The sequence below is a fragment of the Polistes canadensis genome, unplaced genomic scaffold, assembly GCF_001313835.1.
Source record: "Polistes canadensis isolate GaletaPanama2010 unplaced genomic scaffold, ASM131383v1 scaffold_11, whole genome shotgun sequence".
NCBI classification, from domain to species: Eukaryota; Metazoa; Arthropoda; class Insecta; order Hymenoptera; family Vespidae; genus Polistes; species Polistes canadensis.
Window position 1 is genome coordinate 1,323,376 of NW_014569558.1, and position 27,921 is coordinate 1,351,296.

The 27,921-nt window shown below is 37.7% G+C and overlaps 1 protein-coding gene and 1 long non-coding RNA gene across 2 annotated transcripts in view; both read right to left on the reverse strand.

The window, feature by feature from the left end:
• Nucleotides 1–27,921, reverse strand: part of LOC106793159 — a 182,953-nt gene that overhangs the window by 99,443 nt on the left and 55,589 nt on the right. The window lies entirely within an intron of this gene.
• LOC106793073 (homeobox protein abdominal-A homolog) lies at nt 874–27,911 on the reverse strand. Its single transcript, XM_014759684.1, has 3 exons — nt 27,140–27,911; nt 24,880–24,912; nt 874–1,274 (listed from the first exon to the last, which is right to left on the reverse strand). The coding sequence occupies exons 1-3, from the start codon at nt 27,909–27,911 to the stop codon at nt 874–876; spliced, it is 1,206 nt and encodes a 401-aa protein (XP_014615170.1).

The window sequence follows — 27,921 nt, forward strand, 5'->3', positions numbered from 1 at the left end:
AGCTTAATCGTTCTTTTCGAGTTGAAAACATTAGTCTATCTCTCTCTCTCTCTCTCTCTCTCTCTCTTTCTCTTCCTCTCTCTCTCTCTCTCTCTTCTAGCTTCTCAATCGCTCTGATATCACTCCCTAATCCCCACCACTTTCTCTGTCGCGTCTCCGCCAAGAGTCGGCTTTGTTTGGGAGTCCGTGTCACATGTCTTCGTCGTCTTGAAGAAGGCCATCATCTAAATCTTTCCTTTACGTCGATCACGCTCGCCGATTTAACAAATACACGTTATACGTTCTAGGAATCAGTCAGAGACCAGCCGATATCCCATTGTCCTTATTTGAGGAGGGAAACTTGTTGGTGGCCGGTCATCGAGTAAGTAAATAAGTACATTTGAATCGAGACTTCGATGCGTTTTTCGTTATATATTTCTACTATGTTAGCGTAACGTCTACCTCGATGCCTTTCCTCGTTAGGAAGATGGAAGAGGAAGATGAGAAAAAGAGAGAAAAACAATAAGAATATATATATATATATATATCTAAACGAGGAATATAATAAAGGAGGAATGAGGATGGTCGAAGGTCATATGAGACTAGGGTAAATCCTTTCTTCCTCGTGGTACGCTCTCTCGATGTCTCGTGGATGATCCTTTGTCATGGTTCCTTCTTATTTCCTTCCTGCATTGTTCCTTCATCTTAACGAACTGCAGTAGAAGTAAGGAGGAATGGGAGGAGGTTATTAAGGTGGGTGGGGTGAGGAGGAAGGCGAGGAAGAAGCCGTCCGCTTACCAGCCGTCCGCTCGTTTTCGTAGGCGTATCCGTCCAGGTCGCTTCAGTCTCTAGTTTCTTCCTTTAAAAGAAAGAGAGTCGGTTCAGCAAGGTCTCCTATGTCGGCACCTTACTAACCGCCTTCAGTAGATCGCTCTGCGACTTGTCCAGACCGCTTACATGATGTTGTTGCTGATGCTGAAGTGCTGCATTTTGTTGCTCCTGCTGCATCTTCGCCTGTTTCTCAGCCTGCTGTTTCTTCATCATGTCTTGTTCCTCTCGTTCTCGTCTCGCCTGCTCGTTGATCTCCTTTACCGCCCTCAACTCCTTCTTCAGCTTCATTCTGCGATTCTGGAACCAAATCTTGATCTGCCGCTCCGTCAGGCATAAAGCATGCGCGATTTCTATTCGCCGCCGTCGCGTTAGGTAATGGTTGAAGTGAAACTCCTTTTCCAATTCCAACGTTTGAAATCGCGTGTACGTTTGTCTTCCACGACGCCTCGGACAACCGTTTGGACCTGGAAAATAATAAGAACGGTCGTCTTTAATTTTTTTTTATATATGTTCTCGAATCATTCCATTTATTCCGCATTTGATTTTATTTACATTCTATTCGCTCGTTTTTTCCGTCATTTCATTTTCTCTCTTTTTTTTTTTTTAAATTTTGTTTTTCTATTTTTCTCTTTTTCCAAAATTGCAATCGAAATAAACAAAAAAATGTTCTGTGGTACGTTACGCCAAGTCGACTCGATTTATCTTTGAACAAGGAGTTACAGAACAAAGACCGCCATAAACGCGTCGCACGAGAAATCTCATGGATCTTCCCGCGTATCTCTCATCAGGAAAGTTTGCGACTTTTCTTTCTTGACTGACCGTCACCATCACTACCACCACCACCATCACCACCACTATCGTCATTCTGATGTCAGTCACAAATCTTAACTCTCTCCTTCTTAGCTTTCTCTTCATAAGAGAGAAACAAGAAAAAGGAAAAAAATGTTATCTCCGAGTGGTGTCTTTATTGCAGGGGTTGAAAGAATATAGCTAAAAAACTGTGAAAGAAGCCTAAAAAAAAAATAGAAAGTCCGATTCATGAGTTCTCTTTCATTGTCGTTGAGGAACTCAAAACCCTTTTCAAAAGGATGTCCTTTTTTTTCGTAATCCAACTTTCCGAGAGAAAGTCAAGGTCATAAATGCAGTCTTGCCGAACAAAACGATTCTGAGTTTTTTATGGAGTTTGAATAGTTATCGAAATTCAAGCGCGTAATTCAGTATACCTGACGTCTACGTCTCACCTGCATTTTTTCCTAAAAAAGTTCAAACTGTGAATGTCCTTGAATCTTGCTGTTAGGGTTTGTGAGTCAAGAACAAATATTTTTTTATTCTTTCAACTAACGAAAAATGAAAGAATACAATAATTCTAATAAATTTTATTACAATAAATAGCAGAGCAAGCTTACTTCTTCCTTTTTCCGCATTCTTATCTTAAAATACCCTCATAATGCAGTCATAGATAAACGATCGATTGAAGTAATCGCAGGAAGAGACGAACAACGACACCAATTATCATATCGATCAGTATTCGAATCACACACAATTCGAAATAAACATTCGAGTATCCCATGACACCGGTGTGAAAATGCGAGATATCGTAAATTTTTACGAAGGTAGAATGAACGCAACGTGAATTCTCTTTTTAATGGACTTATAAATTTTCAACGATAATGGAATATTTGAGTAGCGACGATGAGAGTTGTTACTGAACGGATAAGTCAACCAGACTGACAGATCCTTCCTGTCGTGACAAGTATTTTTTATTATTTCATTTTACTCTCTCTCTTTCTCTCCCCCTTCCTATTTTTTTCTATTTTTCAGAGATCAATTCAATTTTTTTGAAGATCAATTTCAATGCATATCACAACGATAGAAGATAAGAACGTATCACGGAGACAGAAAATATTTTCTCGTAACCTTAACTTCCCAAGGCACTTTGAAACAAAATATGCAGGATTTTCAAAGCGAGAAACGTTAGAACTTATGCGTCGGTCGAAACACGTCATTTAAATCCAATATTTTAAATAATAAACTTCTATTCCTTCTCTCTTGGCATTCCTCGTATTACAAACACGCTTTTAAAAGATGCATCTTCGATAAAAGCCAATTAATTTGTAAGTCGGCGTACGTTTCTTCGCACGTACAATATAAAGAATGGCTAATAAATCAACGAGAAGATTTTATTGCACGAAATATGATAACAATATAAAACGATATATCCTTAGTCTTTTATTCAAAACGCCTTCGGTGATTTATTAGCACCGAAAATTGATTACAAAGATAATATCATTATAATACTTACATTTAGCAACACAAATAATAATCAATTTATATCAAATTGATATCGTAACATTTAAATCGATTATGTTAAATATAATATAAAAATTTAACGAACGAGTGTGTTTAAGCATTATAAAAATCGCTGCGGCAAAGCATTCATAATGTCACGTAAAATCAAACATACGGATTCGTGAAAGATTCGCAAAAGAGAAAGGAAAAAAAGGCAAAATCGGAGTTCTTACGATCGATCGTTATTTTAAAAAGAAAAATAAACTCGATACTACTCGGGGAAAAGGTGAATTCTCGGAGTTCCCTCGGTACCTTCGATGGATCCTTCCTCTCGGCGAGGAAGCCTTCGATGGTGAGAACCGAACGCGGATCTTGATGCAGGTTAAACCATCAAGCACATATCGTTCAGTGCCAAGGAGAAAATTCCGAGAGAATGCAGAGAATGCTGATATTGAATTCAGCATGGCCGTTCACAGCAATGTGGTCCACGAAGAGCGAAAGAGAATACGGGAGAAAGAGACAGAATACATGTATGCATATACATGTATTACTTACGAAGGTGTATAGCTGTATATATGTGTCTATACGTGTAGACTCGCACACACTCTGACGAGTGCGTCGGTATGTGCTTTTTCGAGGGGAACGTGCGCACGATTTCGACATACACAGACACATATACACCTACGCACACATAAACACACGAAGCATAAAAACGGAGCGCTGCAGCACCACGAGGTGGTAGTCGAAACTCGAAGGGTGCGCCATACGTTACCTTGGCAACCAAAGGGGAACCATTCTATCCTGTTGGCGGCACATCACGCAGGGGCGAGTCAAGGCAGAGCTCGAAAACCCTTCGTTGCAGCTTTCCCTCCCTCCACCCCTTCCTCTCTTCTTCTATTCCTTACTCTCTTTCTCTGTCTGTCTCTGTCTCTCTTTCTCTCTCTCTCTCTCTCTCTTTCAACCTTTTATTTCTTTCTCGCTCTCACTTCTTATGTTCTTCTTCTTCTTTTCCAGTCTAGAGTTCTCGTCGGTCTACGAAAACCGGTGAACCTGATTGCGGCTATTTCATTCGCCATAAATATCCGTTGGCGGCCATCGACGAAGTGCCGCCACAAGCATTAAATATCAACCATTTCTACGAGATAAAAAAGACTAATGCTTTTGAAATATGTCGATTTTTCTTTTCAAAAATATATTTTATTGCATATAGATTGGTTATTTATGGAATTATATTCCAATAAGCTTAAAATGACATTTTACAAAAGAACAAATAATTATAAAAAAAAATTTACTTTTTTTTTTATAAAGATTGAAATCGAAAGAAACAAACAAACGCGTATAATTAACTCCATTCATGAAGGATCAATTTTGAAACTCGATCCGATTCAATCATCGTTCGCTTATTATTATAATTCATATGTATTCGTTTTGCGCTATACTCTCAAAGATTTGATATAAAGAAACGAAGTAAAGACAAACAGGAATCATTAACTTTAAAAACGACGTCCGAGAAGACTTGAATCGCGAGTTAATTGATAAGATATTCGAGAAAAAGAGAGAAAAGCTCGGTCATCGAACGTATAACCTTTCTCTTTCTATCTTTCAAAAGTGTTATTTTTTTTATCTAGTCGTTTATAGTAATGAAGATCCGGGCGACGTTAACGAGCGTTGTATCGTTACGGCTTGATTGGTCAAGGTTCGTTAATTATCGTGCACCGATCGACACGGTTTTTTCTTTTCTTTTGTTTCTCTAGTTTCTTTCTCATTCCTTATCGGCCGACATAAAAAAAAGTCTTTACGTATTATTGTCTTTCCATTCTAATAATGAAGTGCCGTGTTGCTGCTCCGTAGACTCGTTAACGATCGTTCGTTCAGACGATCGAATTCTTCTCTCGTGGAATTTTTTCTTCATCGGATCGAAAAGACTTTTGTCACTATCATGCTACTCTCAAAACGTCGATCCAATTAAGCACCACTACTGAGAACGTTCTCGCGGCTAATTAGCCCGACATTCGATCGAATGATTTAAGACAGAAAGAAATAACGTTAAATGTGTAGAAGGTCTTAACTACGTATATGTTTGTGTGTATATATGTACACATTTACATACAAATATATATATTATATTTATGCGTATGCATATATGTGTGTCTGTGTGTATATAAAGGTGACGCGGCTTGCCGTGCATTTGTGCGAACACGCACACCGAATAAAGCAGCACTTGCGCAGTGGTAAACACAAACGCAGAAGGAGAAACCGAACGAGTATAAGAGAAGGAGAGCGTGTAACTGTGGAGGGCGAAGGCCTGCGCCTAATTGCGGCCGTATATTAAGTTTAATATCTGCTTCGTTCGCCACACGCGGCATGCACGCTCTCGCGAAGTAGACGAGGATATTGAGGAAGTTTGTTCGACCGCGTTGCCACCCTCCTCGACCACTCGCATTCCATTATTTCTATCTCTATCTCTCTCTCTCTTTTTAAAGATCATTAGATATTTCTTTCTCATATTCTCAAAAAGATGTTTCTTAATCTTCACTTTGAAACGATCTGGAAACTGGCTACGATCTGATTATCGAGATTAATTGATTTCATTTGATTTTTCATTGTAAAACGTTTTTTGTTCAAATTAATTTATGGTATTGATATCATTTTTTACTAGAAGAAAAAGATGTATATAATATTTTTTTTGTCGAATGAAATAATAGGTAGTAGAGAGATATTAAAGGATAATTTTTTTTTTCCACCAACAGGCGGGAGAAAAGACGTAGGGGTTGCACGTTCTCCCTCGAGGACACACCCCCTACGCCGTCTTCGCGTTCCAGTTACTTAGCTACGTAACATCGATTTTCTGTGCCACCCTACGCCTGATAAACGGAGTGCCGATAAATCGCTTTCTCGATGGTTAACGTCAGCGTCAGTTCGACCATCGTGTTCTCATCTCTCTCACGAATGTATACATCGATCCCTGAACGTCGAAATATATTCTTCATGAATATTTAAAATTTATTGTTATTTAAGATCTTTAGTTCGATTCTTAATCAGTTTTTAATATTGTTTTCAATTTTATCGAGAATGTTGCACGAATAGGAAATAAATAATATTAGCTCGTTGCTTATTATCAAAATTTATAATTTTGTTTTATGAATTTTGATAAATATCAATTGCACCAAATTGGAAAAACATACAACGCTTTTAGATTCTGCGTATCTACTATATTTTATTCGATCGATATAAATTTAAGAATAAGAATCATACTAATTTTCAATCGGTTAATCTTATTATATTATATCTTGAAACTTGCATCTTTCAGATAAGTGACATTCCGAGAGGTAAGTTTGTGATATTTTGCGAGTAGTAAAGTTGAGTAGGGGAATTCGTAGAGGAAACAGGGATAAGTGGCAGTCGGTTCGAGTAGAGACTGGACAGTCGTTTGTTTCGAGCCAGCCGGAATAGCTGTGGCTATAAGAGTAAGTAAGGTAAATACTTATAAGAGACAGAGAAAGAGATAGGTAGACTCTTCATGAGCATGTATGTATAATATTCATATATACGTGTGAGCTCGAGCGCATTCTACTAAACCAACAGTGGTGCCAGGTTGTCGTAAATCTAAAGAAGCGATTAAATGTCAACCACGTGCCTGGTACTCGTCTCTTTCGCGATTTTGGTTTTTCCATAGGTGGAGAAACGTGGTTAAAAACAATAACGCGATTTTAACACACAAAGCGTTCTTTGTTACTTCTCGGGAGCAATTGAATTGTCTGATGTCACGAATCTACTTAAAAATCAATTGTTTATATATCAATTTTACATCTAATTTTTAGTAATGTATAAGACATCGATCGATTGCGATTGGATTTTTAAAAAGATATGACTTAATCAATGTCGTACGAATAAAACGATAGGCATGATCTAAAGAAGATGTTTATAAACCGAGATTGGCACGACTTGATACTTTCTTCTATGAGCATTAAAGTTGGGTGGTTCGTTCCATCTAACATAAGATGATCAAAAGGAATGGTAACGTTCTGTACCAGGCGTTGTCCCAAGTGTCGTGAGTCGTACATACATACATAATTTATACATGATGCTACGTAAATATATATTACGTGCAACTTGAGAGCTACCAGACGGCGCTAGAGCGTCAATGACTGCTGTCCATACGTACGCAAAGAGCTACAAAACATACAACTCGTACCAAACGCGTAATCCTATCTCGCTATAAGGAAGATTTATACGGCTGCGTGCTAGCGCCGCCATAATACATTTTACACAGAAACGTCAATATATAACTTAGATACGTATGAGTAATACGTGTGTGTTTGTTTGTGTTTATGTGTGTACTTTTACGTGTACATGATTTTGACTAGCATACGCTATAACGCAAAGCTGTAATAATTTTTTACGTTTCTTTTGTCTTTCCAGACGCCAAATAGAAGAACTCTATGGAATAAACTCGTTGAAAAGACTACGGATCGACACACCAGCTATCTATTTACAGAATCTCGAATTTCCGTAGATGTAGTATTTTCTAATTATCTACAGTACAGGTTCGTAAAGCAATGTATTTTATGCGGACCAAACTCGGTTCGGAGGTAAAACAAAATCTGTCATACTTACTTATCTAATACAAAGCGAAAGAGAGAAAGAGAGAGAAGGAGAGAGATTAAACAGCAACCTTGAGGAGTTTGCACACTCCATTCGATTCGTCGGAACACGATTTCGATGTAAAATTACTTAACTAAGTGTTTTCGTTAGCATAATTATAGCGTTAAAGCATCTTATTCAAATTAGTCGAGTAGATTTAATCGTAATTCCTTGCCGGTTTACAATAATTACCCGTAAAGGGGATAAAATTATTATTAAATAACTTTAATTCGATAATATCGAGAACATTGTTCGTCGTTTGATAATTGAATATCGAACGAAACATTTTTCTATTGACGAAAAAATCGATTGAAAATGAATAATAAATCTGTTTTAAGTCAATTTATTGTTTACTTATGTTGGGTTCTTATTAATAAATTATCATCACAAAGCGGGAGAAAATAATAAACGCAGTTAAATTTATGTTTAATACGCTAATTAATAATAATTACTCTTTACGTATTTACATTTCCCTTGAAGCAATTAATTAAAGTTACGTTTATTAAGCCGAACGCGTGTTTCACGCCAAGGAAGGATGCGTGCTCGTCGACATCTCGTTAAAAAATAATTACAAAAGGTAACCAGACTAATAAACAAATGATTAAGCGACGTGAGATGGGAAACGTAAGTAATTCGCTATACGAACGAAACAATTCCATTCGATTCGCGAAACATCATCTTAATCGTTCGAATATTCATTTCTCCTTCTTTCCTATACCAGTGTTTTTTTGCCGGAATACTTAAAATTCGCATTAATTTCACGATAAAAATCAGTCAGCGCATTTTCAAGCAGGAGGTCTCACAGATTTTCTATATTCGAAACAGGCAACTTTATTCGCTGTCCTTTTGCATTAATCCGATTCGGCTTTAGTTACCTGGATCAACTGGGATTAGAAAAGTATAAGGATTAGTTTCATAAATCATGTACGCGAACCGAACTTAAGAGTTATCGTCAAAAATATTTTTCTTTTATTTAGAAACACACCCGCGCGCATATTTATTTATAAAATATATTTAATTATAAAATATATTAGTATATTATATACATAAAGAAAGAGAAATAAAGTAAGAAAGAAGGAAGCCGATGTTAGTGAAACGAGTAATACGAAGATTCTCTCCCACTTCTTATCACAAGAAGAAGAAGAAGAAGAAGAAGAAAAAAAAAAGAAGAGAATTCATGGATGACGATTGAGGATGCTGTTTCCTTCTCTCTTTTTTCTCTATTTCCTTTTACCTCCTACTCTCTCTCTCTCTCTTTCTTACTCCACACCCTCTTTCTCCCTCTTCGACAAAACTCTCAACATTTTTCACCGACTGGAGATTTTATTCGAGCTGGGCGCACCGCGAAATTAAGCCGTTTTGAGATATTTACGAATGAATATCGGCGAGGCTCCAACAGCGAGGACACCACGAACGCACAAAAACGGAGAGAACTATGTATTATGTTAGTGGGTGGAAGAAAGAAAAAGTATTCCAAAAACTGGACACCATTTGTCTTCGTCGTTCGTGGAATTACAATATTTATACGAAACGTTCCATGAATATCTTGATTGAGACACTAATGAAACTTTAATCAACAATGATCGTAAAGTGAAAAGAAATCATTTCTTAATAGGAGGAATAATCGTAAACTTTTTAAATATCTACCTAAGTAGACGTAAAAAAAAAGTAACGTGCCATAAACCGTTCTAATGACGACTGACACGAAGAAGAAGAAGAGCAAGAAGAAGAAGAAGAAGAAGAAGTAGTAGAAAAGAAGAGAACTAGGTAGTAGCCTAACTAGTTGACTACTAGGAAAATAAAAATCGATTTATCCTGCGTCGACTCTTAATCGTTTCTATCCTTTGCGATTAAATGAAACAGGTGCACACGCACGGTCATGCACGCAACCTAGTGTGCGTATGTATATACGTTTAGCTGCAGCGGTTCATCACGTTCGCAATAGACTTAAATCCTGATTGGTTGGACAGCTCGTTCCATGCTCTCGCGTGGGGTGTACAGGTACGTTCCCTGATATATACTATAGATATATGCATATACATGCGCACACACGCATATATCCCGTTCGTGTATAAGTATATATATAGCGACTAGTAATAAAGGATTCCGACAAGGATGGATGGAGAGGGAGGAGAGTAGGCTCCATTGTTCCCGGTGGAACCCAAACGCCATCCATAAGGGCACCTCCCATTATCTGCCGTGTATCTGCCATACACGCTACGCACACACCTTACACCTACGAAACACAAGCGTCCTGCTTGTTTCGAGGTGCGTCCGCGCGCACGCAGGAGGATCGGATCTCGCCCAGATGCTGGCTATGGCGTCCTCTCTTTTATATACGTGTAGGTGTATTCGTGTTCGTCGACTGAACGTGTAGTTATTTCTCTGGATGGTGGCTCTAATCTTCCACAAAATTGTAAAGCCGCCGGTGAAATTTATAAGAGTACACCGGATGGGTCAACGAAGAGAACAAAAAAATGAGAATGAAAGAAAGAAATAAATATAGAAAGAAAGAAAGAGAAAGATAGTAGCGACGATATTGTTTCTCCAAACGAAAAATATCTTCTCGATAATATTTTCTCGACAGCAGACCGCCGTAGTTGCTAGCACGTTTGCTTTTCATCTTGAATGATTGTTCATGTTCATTTGGTCACATACGGATATTAATATTCTCACTAACAGAATTTTGAAGGCACAAACCTTTATGAAAAACCCTTCGTACGCTAATTATGCCAATGTTTAAGAATAAATATCGAGAGTTGAGTGGCTATAGTCGCGGGGGCGATTTTCAAAAATAAAATAAGTACCTCCCAGTATGGCGCTCTGCCAGTACTAAAATACATGTAATCTCGTCTCACGATTCCATCGTGAAGGGGATGATGCTCCGGTACCGAATTAAATTTTCATTTTATAATAAAGAACGACATGTAGGTAACGTCACCCTACATCGAAAATGTTGAAGATGGAGGCGGCTGTTACGTATTCGCAAAACGAAAGGCACCCTTCGAAAAATTCTCCCTTCTCCTTTACAATACAACGGATGGGAACGCAAGCTCCCTGTAGAACCTTTAAGAGTCTAATTACGAACCACCTTCGATCCCCTCTTCGATGTCCCTTTTCAACCCTCATATTTTCCATCGTGCCAACCACCCTCGTCCTCACTCCCACCCATTGCGTCGCCATTACATGCAAATGCCATGGTGTCTCTTTCCGCTAATAAAAGTCGTGCTCCTGCAATTTAGAACATCCGACGTAAGACTACGATAGCGACTACAGCTTCCGAAAAATACCTTTCCGTGAAGTAGCATCTGACGTCTCACGGAAAATACACAGGATCAAGAAGATTATTACTCATTAGTTGCTAACAGGATTCTACCTCGTTTTAGAATATTTTATTTAAATGATTTTAACGAATTTAAACATTTAAACGAATCGAATGCGCCTTAGGAACATCGTTATCTATTAACGTTCCTATTTTATCGGCCGTCTCGATCTAATGCTTCGAGTTAGCGAGAGAATTGTCAACTTGAATGGTTGCTTTAAGTCGATATTGCGGTTACGTTTGGCTCTCGTGAAAATTGCGAGGAGTCGGTTATTGAAAGAAATCATTGAGCTGGGATAAGATTTTATCCGGTTGAAAGTTTATATCGTTGGGATGTGTCTATCTTCCTAGTGAGAAACATTCGACTCCCGAGATAATGTTTAATCGGAGCACGTTGCGGTTTTACGATATTAGAACGTGTTACGCACCCTTTCTCCTTTTAATTTTTTTTTCTTCTTTTCTCTCTCTCTTTCTCTCCTCTTTTCTCTCGCATTTCACCTTTTTTTAAGAACACCAGCAAGTAAGACTCAAGACATTGCGTCAATGGACTTTACAACTCTGAGATGTTTAACCTGTACCATGGAAGTGCCTAAAATGTGTTTGTAATGCATTCTTCTTTCTTCCCTACGTGTGTCGTATTCACATATATGCACAAAGACATATAGATAGGCATATACATAATATATGGCGAACCCTCGGTAAGAATGTACATATTGGCCAAGCCATTACCGCTCCATCAAATCGTGACAATCATAATAGCATCTCCTTATATCGTTGAACAATGTGATTGAGATCTCTGTAGACGTGCCTTCGGCTACCTAAGAACTTCCCATATTCTTTCGCATAACATATTATCCTACGCGTTTACGCGATACTTAACGTCAAAAACAATAACTGTAAATCTAATGGAAAGAGAAGGTAGATAGATTATGGATAAGTGTTAGAATAAAATAAAAAATAAGTACAAAAAATATTGTTCCTATAATTTAACTGAATTATTGAAAATTTAAGAGAATTTTCGATACGTTATGTAAATTTGTTGAAAGACAATATTATATTTGTGGGACGCTTGAAAAAGATAAACGAGGACTTTCCTCTTGGTATTCTAATAGTCTAGTAGCCTAGATTAGATGGTCCACCGTATCATGTTACCTCCCTTCTCCCTCGACATATTATTTAAGCACATTTAAATAATAATGCAAGGTCTACTAAGTTCATTCTGCCTGATGGCTTATAATATCTCTGTTGAGTTCAAGGCGAGCACAACATGTTTAAAACCTTCGTATCATATAAATAAACTCCGAAAGAGAGAGAGAGAGAGAGAGAGAGGGAGAAAGAAAGACAGAGAGATCGTGAAAGAGACAGTGCCAACGAAAAATAATCCCTGATAATTTTGCGTTTCCATGAAACGCGCGTATCACAACGAAGAGACACTATTTATTTCCAAGAAGATACAGTATATATAAATGAATATTTTCGTGAGATCATAATCTTATCTTTTGTGGTCCTGCACCAAACACTGATTAATTCCTGTAACTCAATACAGAAAGTTTGTAGATTTTTGGCTCTCTTATTACCACCAAGAATTATTCGAAGAATTTCTTTGGAGAAAAAAAAGAAAATATAAATTAATTTTTAACTCTCCATAAAACAAAACAAAAAAATCACATTTTACTGAATTTTCAACTATACTTACAATTAGTATTAAATAATAAAATAATCAATTGTGTATATTATACGTGTAGAAAGTCGATCAAAAATTACGATTGAACGAATATGAGGATTGTTAAGGAAGGAGTAACCAAAGTAAATAAATTTGTATTCGATAATGAATTGATGTATGTATCATTATCAAATCGTCAAGAATCTTGGATTCAAAGGCATATCGTAAAAGGGCGATCTACGGGCGGTCATGGAGCAACTAGCTGACTACACGGTCCATACACCAAGAAGGAAGAGAGTCGTTAAGCAAACACACATATAATAAAAGCAGTAAGATAGAAGAACTCCCACGGGGTTTACCCCCACCTTTGAACCAGTCAGCCAGCCAGCCAGCCAGCTATCCAGCCAGAAAGCCAGCCAGCCAGCCAGCCAGCCAGCCAGCTAGCAAGCAAGCAAGCAAGCCCTCCGAACTCCACATCCTCGTTCCTTCATGGCTGCTCCCTTGGATGCAATGCGCTTAGCAGAAGGGAATAGAGCGCACATGCGCTCTCGTTCGCAGGCTCCGGTAACGATTCCACCATCCTCCCGACCTCGTCGTTATGACTTGGCACCCCCCACCAATGTCCTCGATCACCCGGCAACCACCACCACCACTACAATCACTACTACTACTACTGAACGTTACAGTTGAGGGGTATAGGATCAACTCCGTACAACGGACTCTAACACGAATAAACCGAGGCTCGTCGTACATACCATCGGAACGTTTCCATGTTTTTCTCCTTCGCGAGACACGAGCCCACGTAGTCTACATAGAACCTTGCCAGTTATCGTATTTGCCGTGCACAGCTAGAAAATGTATCTCTTTCTTTTTCTCTCTTTTTCTATATATATGTATATATGTATATACGTATATGTACAAAGAGAAAAAGAAAGAAAGAAAGAGAGAGAGAAAAGGAAGCTACCGGTTGGCTATGCACGTAAGTACATAGAGGTGTACGCGGGAGAAGCAGGCGCAATACCTTCCAGTAGAGCCGCGGGCAGTACAAAAGCTGGAAATGGGGCCTTTAGTTTTTATCGAGGGATAAAAGTCGTGATAAGCTGTATCAGGGGTATACCGTGAAAGAGCACAGCAACGTACCTGCCTGATATTCAGACCAGATCGCTCGCCAACTATATGTATATGCGTATATACCTTCCTCGCAATGTTACTCCTCCTCTTTTACCATCTCGGATTTGGTGTAGACATTGAAGATCGTTTCTTTTCTTCGATCCAACCGATTTTTTTCTTCCACCGAATAAAAGAGAGACAAAATAACGAGAACTTTAACAGAGATAATGTGGATTTATTTTAAGAATTATTATAAATAGTTGTAAATAACCGAATTCATAATAGACTGACAGTATTATTCGTTCTTTATTTTGAAATAGAAAAAGAATTAGTTTTTTTCTTTCATTATACATCAAGTTTAATGATCGTATAAATGGGAAAATAAACTCGAAAGGACATAAGAAAATAGATAAAAGAAAAAAAGGATAGCAATGTTCTTCTCGATCAGACCACTTTCTCGACGTCGAAATAATTCGTCGAATTTGTTCCCTTACGACTCCTTCGTTATAGACCTTGTAGAAGGGTCAATATCTTGTAAAACGGTTCGTCGCTTCGAAGTAGCATCGTATCGTGCTTTTAGATTTCGCTCAATGGACTTACGTGACCCTTTCCTTCTGACTAGAGTTAGCTAATTCATTTCTATTATATTTACCGTGCCTTTATATTTTCTTTAATTCGAAAAAATATAACTGCCAGTGTTTTTGCATAATAGGACAGTAAGTTCTATTGTGTTGTTTTTCTATTGTTTACATGTTGGTGCAATTGCGATAGACAGGATCGTAAAGAATTTGTCAAAAAGATAACGAACATATCAAGAAGTTAACCCTTTTCACTAGTAGGACAACAATGCATTCTGAAAGGACAATGCGGGCCGTCGGTAATTCGAGTTACACTTGATGCGGGTTAATTGCGAGATGTCCTTGTAAGGTGTTGTAATAAGAAGATATAGAATATGATAGGAAAACATCGAAGACGGCAATAGAAATACAAAGGGAAATAAGAGAGAGAGAGATAGAAAAAGAGAATCGAGCTATGATCCATAAAATGTCATTACCGAATGCGGATAAAGACGTCACTGTACAATACGCAATGCTGATCTAAGCATAGAATGCGATACGAAGTATAAATATACTTTGAAAGCGAACTGTAAGCGCGTACATGAAACCCAATACGCTTTATTCGCAATAAACATAGACATAAATCGTTCGAATGACTAATTAGCGAGTTCTCTAAACATCTAACTCTTTAAAGTTAGATCATTAAGCTATCTATCTCATTACTCTCGAAACAAAGATACGATCTGTATTCTCGATCATTGGTATCTTTCTATTCCCAGATCTCGAAGTATCGATGAACTGTTCCCACCGTTGAACGGTTAAAACGAAGAGTCGGCAATGAAATCGAAGCTGCGAATAGAAAGGAAAGTTCGGTAAACGTCAAGCGCACACTTTGTTCCAACCAATTCGAAATGCGGCTGGCTTGTACGAGAAGAGAAAGAGAAAGAGAACTAGAAAGACAAAGAGAGCAAGAGAAGGAAGGATGCAGCTCCCTATTCGGTATTGGCTATCTTGGAGCATAGATTATACAGAAGCCCTCTGGGAGAACGAACCACCCTACTATCTACCTTCGAACCCTCTTCTTGTACCTCGACCACGACCCGCCTTCGTCTCTCCCACTTTCTCTCTCTATTCTCTTCCCTTTTAACTCTGACCTCTCTCTCTCTCTCTCTCTCTCTCTCTCTCTCTCTCATTCTCTTTCTCTCTTTCTCTTTTTCTCTGTCGCTTGCTTTCTCTTTACATGCTATGGCTAAAGGTCTATATCGCGCACCGTCAAACCTGCCCGAATTGCTCGTCGTCGTGTTATGCAAACGGCCACATTTGTTACGATAGTGCTCGCCAGGGGGTCGTTCTCTACTACACTGCCGTGCCACAATGTCGTAGAGACGTAGAGTAACACAGTCATGTAGAGGATAGCAGAAAGAGAGAGAAAGAGAGAATAATCGCGCGAGTTGAGTTTCAGTCGAACGTGGCCACGATTCAAACCGAGTGCATTCGAGCGAGCAATGCTCGAGGTGCCGGCAACCTTTTCCTATCTTTTCTCAGCACAGTCAACGTCATTCCGTATGTCAGCACTATGCTTTTGTAACGCGTTCTTTTGTCTTTTTGATCAGTAGGAAAAATTGTATCTTTCCTCTATCTTCTTTTATTATTAAATCGTCTTTCATTGTCAGAACTAACCCCCATCCCCATTGAATGCTTCCATATGCATTTACATGGATATTACTGATTGTGAATATAGAAGAATCGAGAAAATAAAATAAATAAATCTTCGTGGAATAATAATAATAATGATTAATTATCATTCCATTCTGATTTTGTTTAATATTACAACGATAGATAATCGCTATAATGTTACCGATATTATTAAAGGGATTCAAGGCTACCGTTAAAGATCCGAAAGAGTATTATGTCTTTGGTTACTCGATGAGATAAACAAATATGTTTACTTTTGAATTGAGATTCTTCGTCATATGATTTCTAACGAATATTTTGTTTCTTCTCTTCTTATATTATAGGTCTATGAATGATACATAGGCAGAGAGAGAAAGAGGGAGAGAAAGAGAGAGTATAGATAAACACTTGAAAGGTCGAATCATTATCTCGAAATCCGATAAGCATGTAAGTAGGTATAATATACATTCAGTCACAATAAGAAGGCTAACGTGAATGCGCGTTATTCTTTACTCTATAGAAAATCATTCCAACATTTGTATTATTCTCAGTAAATATTAAAAAGGGAATAAATCCTGTATGTAAGAATATTTCTTTTTAAATAATAACCTAACTAATTTTGTTTAATAGTTTCATTAAACTTTACAGTTAGTCTTGGAAGAATATTTGGGTAAATTCAATTAACCTTATAGATGTTTCTAACTAATAAATTTAATTGTTACAGATAACCAAAAGACAAAAATGTTGGTAATACTTAAGAAATCTATTAGGTTCGAAAATTCGTGAAATCGTGGATCTTCGTCAGTCGTCAGGCGTTTCTCGCTATCGTTCTGTCCTCGTCGTAAAACTTTATCGAGCGTGTAACCGACACCGCTCGGCGCATCATCGTATCGTTCGATTTTAACGACCATCCCGTGTACTCGTTTCCCTTTGAAATGCCGTCGATGAACTTGAAAACCATAAGAGAAAGAATGACAAGATGTAGAAACGGTTCAAGAAAGTCCGACTTAATGTTCTCGTTGGTATTGTTGTGTTGAAAAACGCGTCTTTTTTCTCTTTTACATTTAATATTAGTTTTGGTCGAGGTTAGTGTAATGAAGAAAAGTCCGAAGATAGTTAGGAAATCTAGTCGAAAAATACTCCAGCTTTAATCCTTTTATCCCAACGGTATAGATAGGGATAGGTTATCAAGATAAAATGTAAAGGAGCATCGTCTTCATTTTGCATTAAGAAAGTTTTCTTCGGAATTCGTCGTTGGACGAATACGAACGAGGTAAAGGAACAAAAAGAAAAAGAAATAGAAAGAGAAAGAAAAAAAAAGAAGAGGGAGTGAGTGAAGGGGCGTAGAGGGACAAGGGTTAGATTTTTCTCTTAAACACTACGGTAAACTAAAGTTTCGGCATAGAGATGAAGAGAAGTTTGACGCTAGCAACGACAACCGACCGGAGGACTACGATATCTGTTGAAAACTCTCACCGAAACGAGATGTTTGTTACGGGAAAGAGAAACTTTTAGCTAAAAGGGGCCAAAAGCGAGCCGGAAACGCGAATGGTCCGAATCGTCATGAGTAAGAGGAGAGGGTAAATACTCGTTATATGTTTTAAAAATCTGACTTCTTCCTGTACAATTTGACTTTACGTTCTTTTTTTTTTTTTTTTGTTTCTTTTCTTTTCTTTTCTTAACGAACGACCGAAACTAATAGTCAGATCTTCTAATTTGAATTTCACGAGCGAGATTTTAAAAGAATATGAAAGTTGGCATTCGGTATTAATTAACATTTAGAACAATGTAATGTATTTTTGAATACAAATTTTTTGTAGAAATTCAAAAAAGAAGCGTTTAATAAATCATATTGTAGAATAGTATTTCGTATTTATATTAGGTTATTAAGTAAATAATATACGATATGTAAATTTGAATTTTTGAACATTGCAACATCGTGTAGATCGAGTGAACATTGGAGAATGTACAAATTTATTTGTTTATGTTATACAGAGAATTGCAATTAATAGTTAAGTTAATATTAACGATTATAGAATAAACGTTCCCACGTGTGTTGTGTCAAGTGATTTATCGAATTACTTCAAATTTAATGAAAACCTTTTGATAAAGATCTTCGGATAATAGTACTAAATACAGTAGCATAGAAAGTAGGCGTATTCGAGTAATATGTAAGAATTTGCGATCGCGTTTCGCACGTGCTTCGTTTTTATTTCAGATAGATTTCATTTTGCTCATTACACGACTTGGAGAATCGATTATTTTAATTGAAATCCGCGATTTCGAACGCCCATATACTTACTTACCTATCGCGTATCGAACGTAATTTAACAGCAAAGATCTTACGATCCATTCGATGTTTCCGAGGAAAATGCCGAGTCGAATAAATTAATAGAGCGAAGGCTACACGAACAGGACTTTAGGCTCGATCGAAAAGCAAAGGTAACGCGAATGAGGAGAACGGGTTAACCTTATATGGAATCCAATGCGATGAAAAAGGAGAAACGAGATTCCGGGATAAAAGTGATGGTGTAATTGCGATAAATTATACCATCCGGCAATAATTAGCTGTGTACGTAGGCAAACAGATGGGAGGCTCCTCATCCGTGTAAACGTACATTTCGATATTTCAAAGCTTTAGGAAGAGTCGGCAACTATTCTATATCTACTTAAATAAATACCTACATGCCTATGTATTTACGTATACATTATATATAACGCTTAGTCAAGCTCCCTTGGTAATCAGTTCATTAAGGTTAATGGTTGTCTCTCTAAATTAAAATTCAAACGAACACTTGCTTCCTACTAGAACAAAAGATTAAGCCCACAAATTTAACTTCTTTTAACGTTTGACAAACATAAACTGTATATATATATAGTTCATTCGTCGTTCGTATGTTCATTCAGTCGTATCCTATCTGACGGTTCTCTGAAAAATACTCGAGACGATGAAGCGGTCAACGATACGTTTTATCGACGTACTTTCGCGATACGCTTTGATCGGCTAAGAGGATTCTTTATAGACGTACGTCGAGGTAATTAGGAAATGTATTTTTCTTTTCTAAGTTTTACTACTTTCCTTTTTTACATCGTATTCTATTTTCATACTTAAAAGTTCTTTCAAAATTGTACTACTTCGTTAAGGCACCATTTATGCTCGTTTCGTCATCATCTTAAAATGTATCAAAAATATGGGATGAGTTTATCGTGTGGTAATAGAAAAAGAACAACCAATCGGTGGAATGCGTTTTGTTTATACGGCAGCGAAACGATACGACGGCATTAGTAGAAATTTATGAGGATATCGGTAAATCTGGCACGTCGTAAAAAACTCAAACGATTACTTCCGATGGACGACGATGCTATTTCTTTTTCTCTTTCTCTCTTTCTCTCTCTCACTCTCCCGCTTCCTTTATTTTTTATTAATTTCATGACTTTTGATAAAAACTACTTTCGACTTATAATGTCGTACATAAATGCATACAAGTCAAAATGAATTTATTTAAATACGCTGTGAAATATTTTTTTCAAAGAATCTACTATTTATTTATTATGCTTAAAAGATAAGCCACTAACAGTAATGAACACGATGCAAAACTTACTTAACGAGTTAAAATATTAAGTATAATGATATAGGAATCGTTAAAAGTTATTTGAGTAATAGTTCCATTTATATGTAATGTTTTCAAATACGAAATTTCATTGTAGGAATGTCGTTGTCCGATAAATAGGGATCTTATCAAATTAAACGGGAATTCATGTTGACAAATAAAAATGTTCATTCGTTTAATAAAATTTTAATTAATATTTAAAGTAGTCGTGTGATATTTTTTGTCTTTATTAACATTAAATAGTATATATATGATAATTATTAAAATCTTTGTGATAAAATTCATATAACCCATTGAATTTCTTTTTTCCCCCATCAGAGATTTAACTAAACCTAGAAACACAAATTCCAATGTTTTTCTTTTTTATTTTATTTTCCAGAGAGACACGGCCAAACAAACGAAGCCTTTACTTTCACTTTGTCAAGATACTAAAAAAGCATCGGTGATTTACACGCTCCGATCCTTCGATCAGGTAAACTTGACTTTCGACTATTCAGAATCAGCCATGACGAGATACGTGACAAAAAAGATAGGATGAAAGTTCAGTAAAAAACTCAGCTATTCCTTAAAAAAGTCGAAATTTGTTTTCTCGTAAAAGGGTATCGTTTCTTTTTTCCTCGCTGTTGGTATCGAGAGACCGAAAAGAACAAAAAAGAAGCAGACAAAAAAACGAAAGTGTTTGAAGAAAGAAAAAAAAGGAAAAAGAAAGTTTTGAAGTTTCATTGAAGCATCCCGTTGTAGGCCGTTTATACGAGTTTTAGTCTCTTCTTAAAAAAGTAGAAAAGTGAAAATTATATTTCGTGAGGTGTAATAATAAAATAAACGTAATGAAAATAGACAGAAATAAAATAGCGATCTCGTGTCCGATGAAATACGAGAGAAAACGCTTTTAAGTGGAACGACCCCTAAGCCATTTTGTAATGTTATCGACGAAACTCGAGATGCAGCTGCACGTGTCGTTGCGCCATTCCTACGAGTGCCCTATACAAATGTCCACGATACTTCTCTCTTGACCGTTTGCATATATGCATATTATCGTTATGCAGGTAAAGGACATCGGTTGCATACTTATGCGAACATCTCGTAGAAACTTTTTCGTGGACTCTGTCGTCGCGAACGGGACGTGCCTCGAAGTAAAACGATTCCCTGTTAGACTTACCATGACCCTGAGAAACATTGCGACATATACTTATATGTTTCGTCTATTGATATTAGTTAACGTTAAACATCAAATTGATTTTATTTAATATCTGTACATAAGCCTTAATTCTTTTTTCTTATTTTTTTTTTTTTTTTTTAAATCTATCTAATTTATCATAGAATACCTATATTTTTTGAATATGTTGCTATTATGACAATGAGTAAAATTAAAAAAACATAATAATGAATTTCAATTTACTATTTATCGTTTCATCATCGTAATCTAGTCGAATCATTCGGAAATTTGGATTTCAGTACGAAAAGGATAAAAACTTAGCGTCCGTCGGCGAATATAGTAAAGTTATTCAGGTCGAATAGGTAGCGCTTCCTTAAATTCGCACTTACGTCCATTAATATCGAATTTCGGGAATTACAGGAGCGAGCATGGACTCCGGTTCCGTTCGTATTGGAGCACGAATGGGAAGCGATAAAATGTGTTGGGGCCCAGCGATCGGTTGGGCACGCGATTCTCAACGATAGCAGGCTGCCTACGTAGAGAGGATGCTGCGTTGAAAAGCCCGGTTTAAGGTAGAGGAGATAAAAGTAAGGCGGCCTTTTCGAGGAGGTGCAGGAAAGTGTAAACGTACGGTGACGTTTAGAATCGACCGGTCGTCCTGGGGATTTGACTGGTATGATGCTTTCGGCACGCGACAAAACGGGGTACGCGCTGCGCCGTATGACCATAAAATAAACGTTTGGGGTGGCGCAGGCGGAGGCCAAAGCTAGCAGCGCATAAACACTTATATAACGGCAATTAAACTGCTTTTAAGGCCCATAAAACTGCAGTTTCAATAATCTCTGTGACAACACGATTCTCTCTCTCTCTGACACACTCATACACACACATTCACACTTTCTCTTTTTCTCCGTTTTTCTTTCTGACCTGGCATACCCTTGGTATCTCTTCACGATTCCATTCCCCGATTTTATCCACCACTCTCCTACACCCCTTTTTCACCCTTCTTCATCGTCCTTCGAAATACTCAACAATGTTCTCTATGAGTTRKRTCRWGYTAAYKYSSTTTRARRWYRAATGKTTTTTWTTTYTTTTTTTTTTTTTTTTTTTTTTTTTTKWAAGAAACGGTTAAAAGAATGAAACGTTAAAGAAAAAAAGAAAGAAAAGAAAAGAAAAGGGAAAAAAAAACGTAGGAAGAAAGACGAAAGAATCTTCGGGTAGAAAAAGGCGTCGACGGTCGAAACGATCACAAAACTCGTTTTCATGAGTTCAGGATTGTCGTAGTTTTCTGAGAGGGTAGAACAGGGTTGCTGGTCACGGGGTGTTCACGCGATAGTAACGGAACGCGTACGCCTAGTTGGATTTCGGTGTGTACAGAGAAGGTTAGCGCGAGATAATGTATAATTTATAATCAGACCGAAGCTGCGTCGTTGTACGAGCTGAATCCTCCGCCCCGAGAGCCGGCAACCCCTCATTAGCATTCGATGATGGCTGCCGCGTCCTGCAGCGTCGGTATTATCCCATTTCATCGTCCCTGCTTGTTCGTTCCTCCCCTACCTGGACCTCTTCTCCACTTTTCCCATCCTCCGCCAATGCTACCCCTTCTTTCTCTTTCCCTCCACCATAGTCACTCTTAGCGCCGTCGCTTCAACTACGTTTCTCTCCCTCTTTCTCTTGATTTCCCTCTCTTTCTCTATCTCGCTTTCGCTCTGCATCAGAAGAGCCATCGAATATTTCCTCAAAAAGTATGACACCTATTGCAATTTCGTTGGAAGTACGCTTCGTGGGACGAATTCCGGATGGATGGCCCATCTTTTCCAGTTCGTACGTGCGCCCGAAGGAAACTTTTCCTTCGGTTATAACTTCCCATATCAATGATATATCTACTACAATTTCTCGAGGCCGGTTAGAAAATTGTTTCTTCACGACGACGGATCGACATATGGTCGATAATTACGACCACGAGGGTTAGGTAGGTATACATTTATATATATATATATATATATATTATGATTTTTTGTTGATGTATCTTCATGTTTGTATGTTCATTGTTTATTATAAATTTGATAGGTTTGGGAAAGTACATTTGCATGATTAGTGTTAACGAAGAGTCAAAAAAAGAAAAGAAGAAGGATTAATTAAGGTATTTTAAAAGTGGCAAATCTGAAAAATTCTCAAGAGGCCGTAATGTAATAATCGGTGTAATTCGATTACGTTCTTTCAACGACTATAAAGAAGTCAGATTGTAGAGTTTTCGCATTGCGGCCTCGTTGGAACGACTAACGAAGATCGGGTTCGCTCCATAAAAGTGTAAAGGATGATAGGTAATGATTTTATGAGCACGATCTACGCCCACTCCTCGTCACGCCGTCATCGTTTCCCTCTACTTCTTTCCTCTCTTTAACAGTCTACTCGGCCCTAAGCTTGGCTCGAGTAATATAAACGCATCGTTGAAAGCGAGCGAAACGGGCTCGTGAGATTTCCACTTAACAATTTTTTCACTCTTCCTTCATAAACGTTTTATGTTGGTAAGTAAGTACGTTACGTGAAGAATAAGTTTGTTTTATCGAGAATAATAAATAATTCCTCTCATTGATCTAGGACATCTATCTTAATTTTTGTAAGAAACTTCATTTTATCTATCTAATTTTATTCATTATATTAAAAATGTGTATGAATAAATTCTATTACGATAATAATATCTATCAATTCATTATTAAAGAAATAAAGAGTTATTATAATCTTTGAGAAAGAAGAGAAATTGCGAATACAGTGGAATGTATATGCATGCTATGCATACATGCTATACATACTTACATACTATGGATACTTACATATGTGCATATATAACTCGGCCGGTGTTAGCTTTGGTGATCTTGTAAATATTATCGAGCAGGAAAGAAAAATATTGGCTAAGCCTTTCTCCTCCGACAGGAACGATAGGCTTGACCATGGATTCGGAATCCGGGAGTACGAGGTCCGTTTGAAATTATTAACCGGTGAGCGTAAACAAACCGAGATAATAAAATAAAAAGTGTTTGAAGTTTTAATTTTATCTAATCGCTATTTACTACGCCATTGTATGGCCATAAGTGGCTCTATAAAAGATAGGCGCCGGATTATTCGCCAGCAACATTATCACAGTGACGACAGGTGTAGTTGGCCGTATACATGTCCTTCTTGCATGCACAAGTATCATAAATGAATAGGATACAACTTCGCGCGTGCGGCCGGTAGTACGACTCACGTGAACGTTCCCAAACCATGACCTTGCTCTTGACGCGTTCAAAAGATCCCACATATATTACGTAGTAGTTACGTAGGCGAGTCTTTTCGTTTCTCTAAAGATTAGACAATGCAAATGGTTACTAGGTATGTAAATAAGTACTTGTTAGTATTCTACTTGTGTTTCATAAATTTCGATTAATTATGTATTTAAAAAACTATTATAATAAATACGTTGAACATAGGTTGATATTTAATTATCATAACTTTATATCAATAAATGTAGTAGTCATCATTTTTCATTGCTAACTAGATACGCATTGTATGTTAAAGACACTGTCGTCGTCGCGTCGTTGAACTTTGAACTAAAAAAAAAAGATTTTTTATAATGTGAGTTTGGAAAAAAAACGATATAGAGGGTAAGTCCCTGTGAATAGAAATCAGGGAAGAAAAATATGCTTACCATATGTAACTGTATGAGGGCGTCCTACGCAAGGAAGAGAAATCCTTATACGTGATTCCTCGTAAGCTTTTCCCTAATAACGATATCGTTTGAGAACCCTTTTGTCGCGTATTTCCAACGTATGTATATATGCACATAAGTATGTAGTATAGGTAAGAGGACTATGTAGACATAGTATGTGTATACGTAAGAATACTATGTATTATTTTATTGAAACCCGGTAGCTCTTGCAAATATATTTTTAGCGGAATCTCCTCGGTCGTATAACGTACTACGTTACGATTCTAATTAACGAGAGAAATGCGGAATAAATATGAGCGATCTTAAGATAAAAAGAGGAAGGAACTTTACTCACCGCATACGACTCTGTCAAAGGGGCTCATCCAATCTGCAAAACAACAAAAATATCATTATAGAGACGTACTCGAAAGTCGTGAGCATCCGCTGATTAAAAGACTCGACATCGTTATAAATTATGTTACGATATTTTCATCGGGCGACAACGTTCCCAGAACATTCTGCGAGTATCGTTGTCGAATTAGAAAGAGAAAGAGAAAAAGATAAAGATAAATGAAGCTAAAGGAAGTCAAGGTTTCTTTATTCTTAAAAAGAGAAAAAGAGAGAAAGAGAGAGAGAGAGAGAGAGAGAGAGAAAGAGAGAGAGAGAGAAAAAGAGATATTTACGTTCGTCGAACTTTTTAGCGGATGCTCGCGTTCATAAGACACAAATGTAAGTATATAAGTAAATACATATATACAACGTTGAGAGTTAAGAGACTTAAGCCGACAGAGAGATGCAAGTGTAAGAGAAAGACGAATAAAGTGAGAGAGAGAAGAATAAGGAAAAGGGAGTGGTGGGACAAAAGGGGGCTTTCGACGTCTCATACGTTTCGCTGCTCCAACAAGATGCAATTAGAAAGTTAGGAAACTCTTAGCAGTGAAACGCACAAAGCTCGCAATAATTTGAGGCGGCGGGGAGGGAAGGATTAAAGGAAGGATCGGCATTGCTAAGGCACATCTCCCGTAATCCTTTTTGTCTCCCGATTCAATTTAAGCTGCACCGGATTACGCCCCCGGCGCGACCGCGACGACAATGACATTTTTTTTGCGCCTTTCTTTCTACCTCTCTTATTGTATTCTTTTTCATTGTATATCTTTACATTATGGCAATTAAAATTATAAATGATCATTTTATATAATCGATCTTGAATTTAATTTATCGGGTAATTATAATCTCATTTTTTGCGATTATCTTTTGTTTTTGAATAAAGATAAATATTGAAAAAAATTATATATCATTTTATATACTTATATGATAAAGCTATTTACACAACCGATATATATATATAAATAATATAATAATTAATAGCGATTAACAGATGAAAATATTACATTTAATTTAATTACGATAACAATTTAAAAAAGAAACGAATACTGATCGCAAAAATTATATATCAATGAGTTTAGAATGCAAATAACTGAGTACTTTTATTCATATAGTATGTTTATTCATGTAAATGTTAAGCAAAATACTTATGTAAAACTATTAGCAGAAATATCAATTTATTATTATCTTTTTATTGCTGAGTTTCTTATCAACAATTTTATATTCGGTAATCAAATAATTATCATTATAGCTGATGATCTTTAAATCTTTGGCACGAAACGGATAATCAGGCGAATATATTTGATGATTGGACGGTCAATTGGCAAGGCAAAATTCAAAAGATTAGCATCCAATCATTACGCTATTTTAAGACAGCGACAGAAAACAAACTTTGTCTAATAATTTCCTAAATCTTATGATTACATCTCAATCGAATTATATTCAAAGGTAGGTATATACTGTTTTATAATTACTCTTTACGTTATATTATTACCATTTGTCTTTTTATGAAGAAAAATATGAAAATAATTTGATATTTGCGAAAGATGCATAATTTTGGAATATTAATGAACCTTACGAAATTCGTGACTTAGCGAGCACGCGTTGCGTTATCGCGGTTACAAATCTGTGTTATAAATTTAATAATTTTAGGGCGAAGAAATTTATCCATCGCTTAATGAATATTCAAAAATATAATGACGACAACATTCGATTTCAGGATCGATTGAATTAAGTAAAAGGGTGAAATATTCTAAAGAGTAAAAATGTTTATCTGTTAAGAGAATGTTCAAAGAACAATGATAGATAAGAATAAGAAAGACATATTTCTCGCACGACTTTACAAAGGTGCACGCTCGAATAACATTAGCGACGCAAAAACACGACATGGACACTTTGTTCGAGCTAATAAATTAACGAAGAAGTATCGTCGAAGGTGGTACACGGATAATGCATTATGTACGACACGAACAGAATAAGTTTCGCGTTAAACAATAGGAGTTATCGCCTCGGCGTGAGCTAGAATTTACCAAGTTTCATTATGGAAAAGAAAAAAAGAAAACTGTAGCGAGGCAAAGCTATCTTTGAAACGTAGAACATCGTGTCACGAGGTATACATGGATTATATTTTATTTTCATTACGATTTTATACGTTAGAAAAGTGAATTAGTCAAGATTGTAGAAAAAGTACATAGTAGAAAATGGAAGATCAAAGGATAAAAGCTACTCACCAGTGATGGACATCCAGGGATAGCGAGGAATGTCCGAAATACCAGGCTGACCGGTGGTGGGTTGCTGACAGGAGGTGAGAGGGTCGACAACGGCCGAGGCCGCGGCAGCCTGGTGATAGAATTGTGCCGCCGCGGCCATAGATGCGGATGCGGCCGATACGGCGGAGGAAGCTGAGGCGGAAGAGACGAGGCTGCCAGGAGTAGCACCGTTTTGATGATGATGGCCGAGGGTGTAATTGACCATCGGGTCGGCCGATGTGGGTGCGACATTGCCGGCAAGGCTGGCGGTGTATCGGCAAGATTTGTCACCTGCTGTCGCGGCATCGACGGCCGCTGCCGCGGCGAGGGCAGCGCTCGAGGCTGCGGCCGCGCTCGAACCGAATCCAGGTACCATGCTGGAGGTCGCACCGAACGCGGCCGCCGCGACCGCTTGCTGTTGTTGGTGATGATGGTGCGCGGCCGCGGCCGAAACGTAAGGATACATGCTTGATGCGGTGCGGGCCGCCGGCGAGGTCGAGGCCGAACTACTCGAGTGTTGAGGGCTCGAGCCCGTCGGACTCGGCGAATTGTGTTGCTGTGCGTAATTTACAGCCGCGGCCGCGACCGCAGCCGCGGATAGGCTTGATTCTAGGCTCGCAGCCGCGCTCGCCGGGCTGCTCGCAGCGGTACACGCCTGGATCGTACCGGGATTCGCGCTCGTGAACAGTTGTTGGTGATGGAACTGCTGGTGATACTTTGGTAGCATACTATCGATTATGAATTTCGAACTCATATCGCCCTAC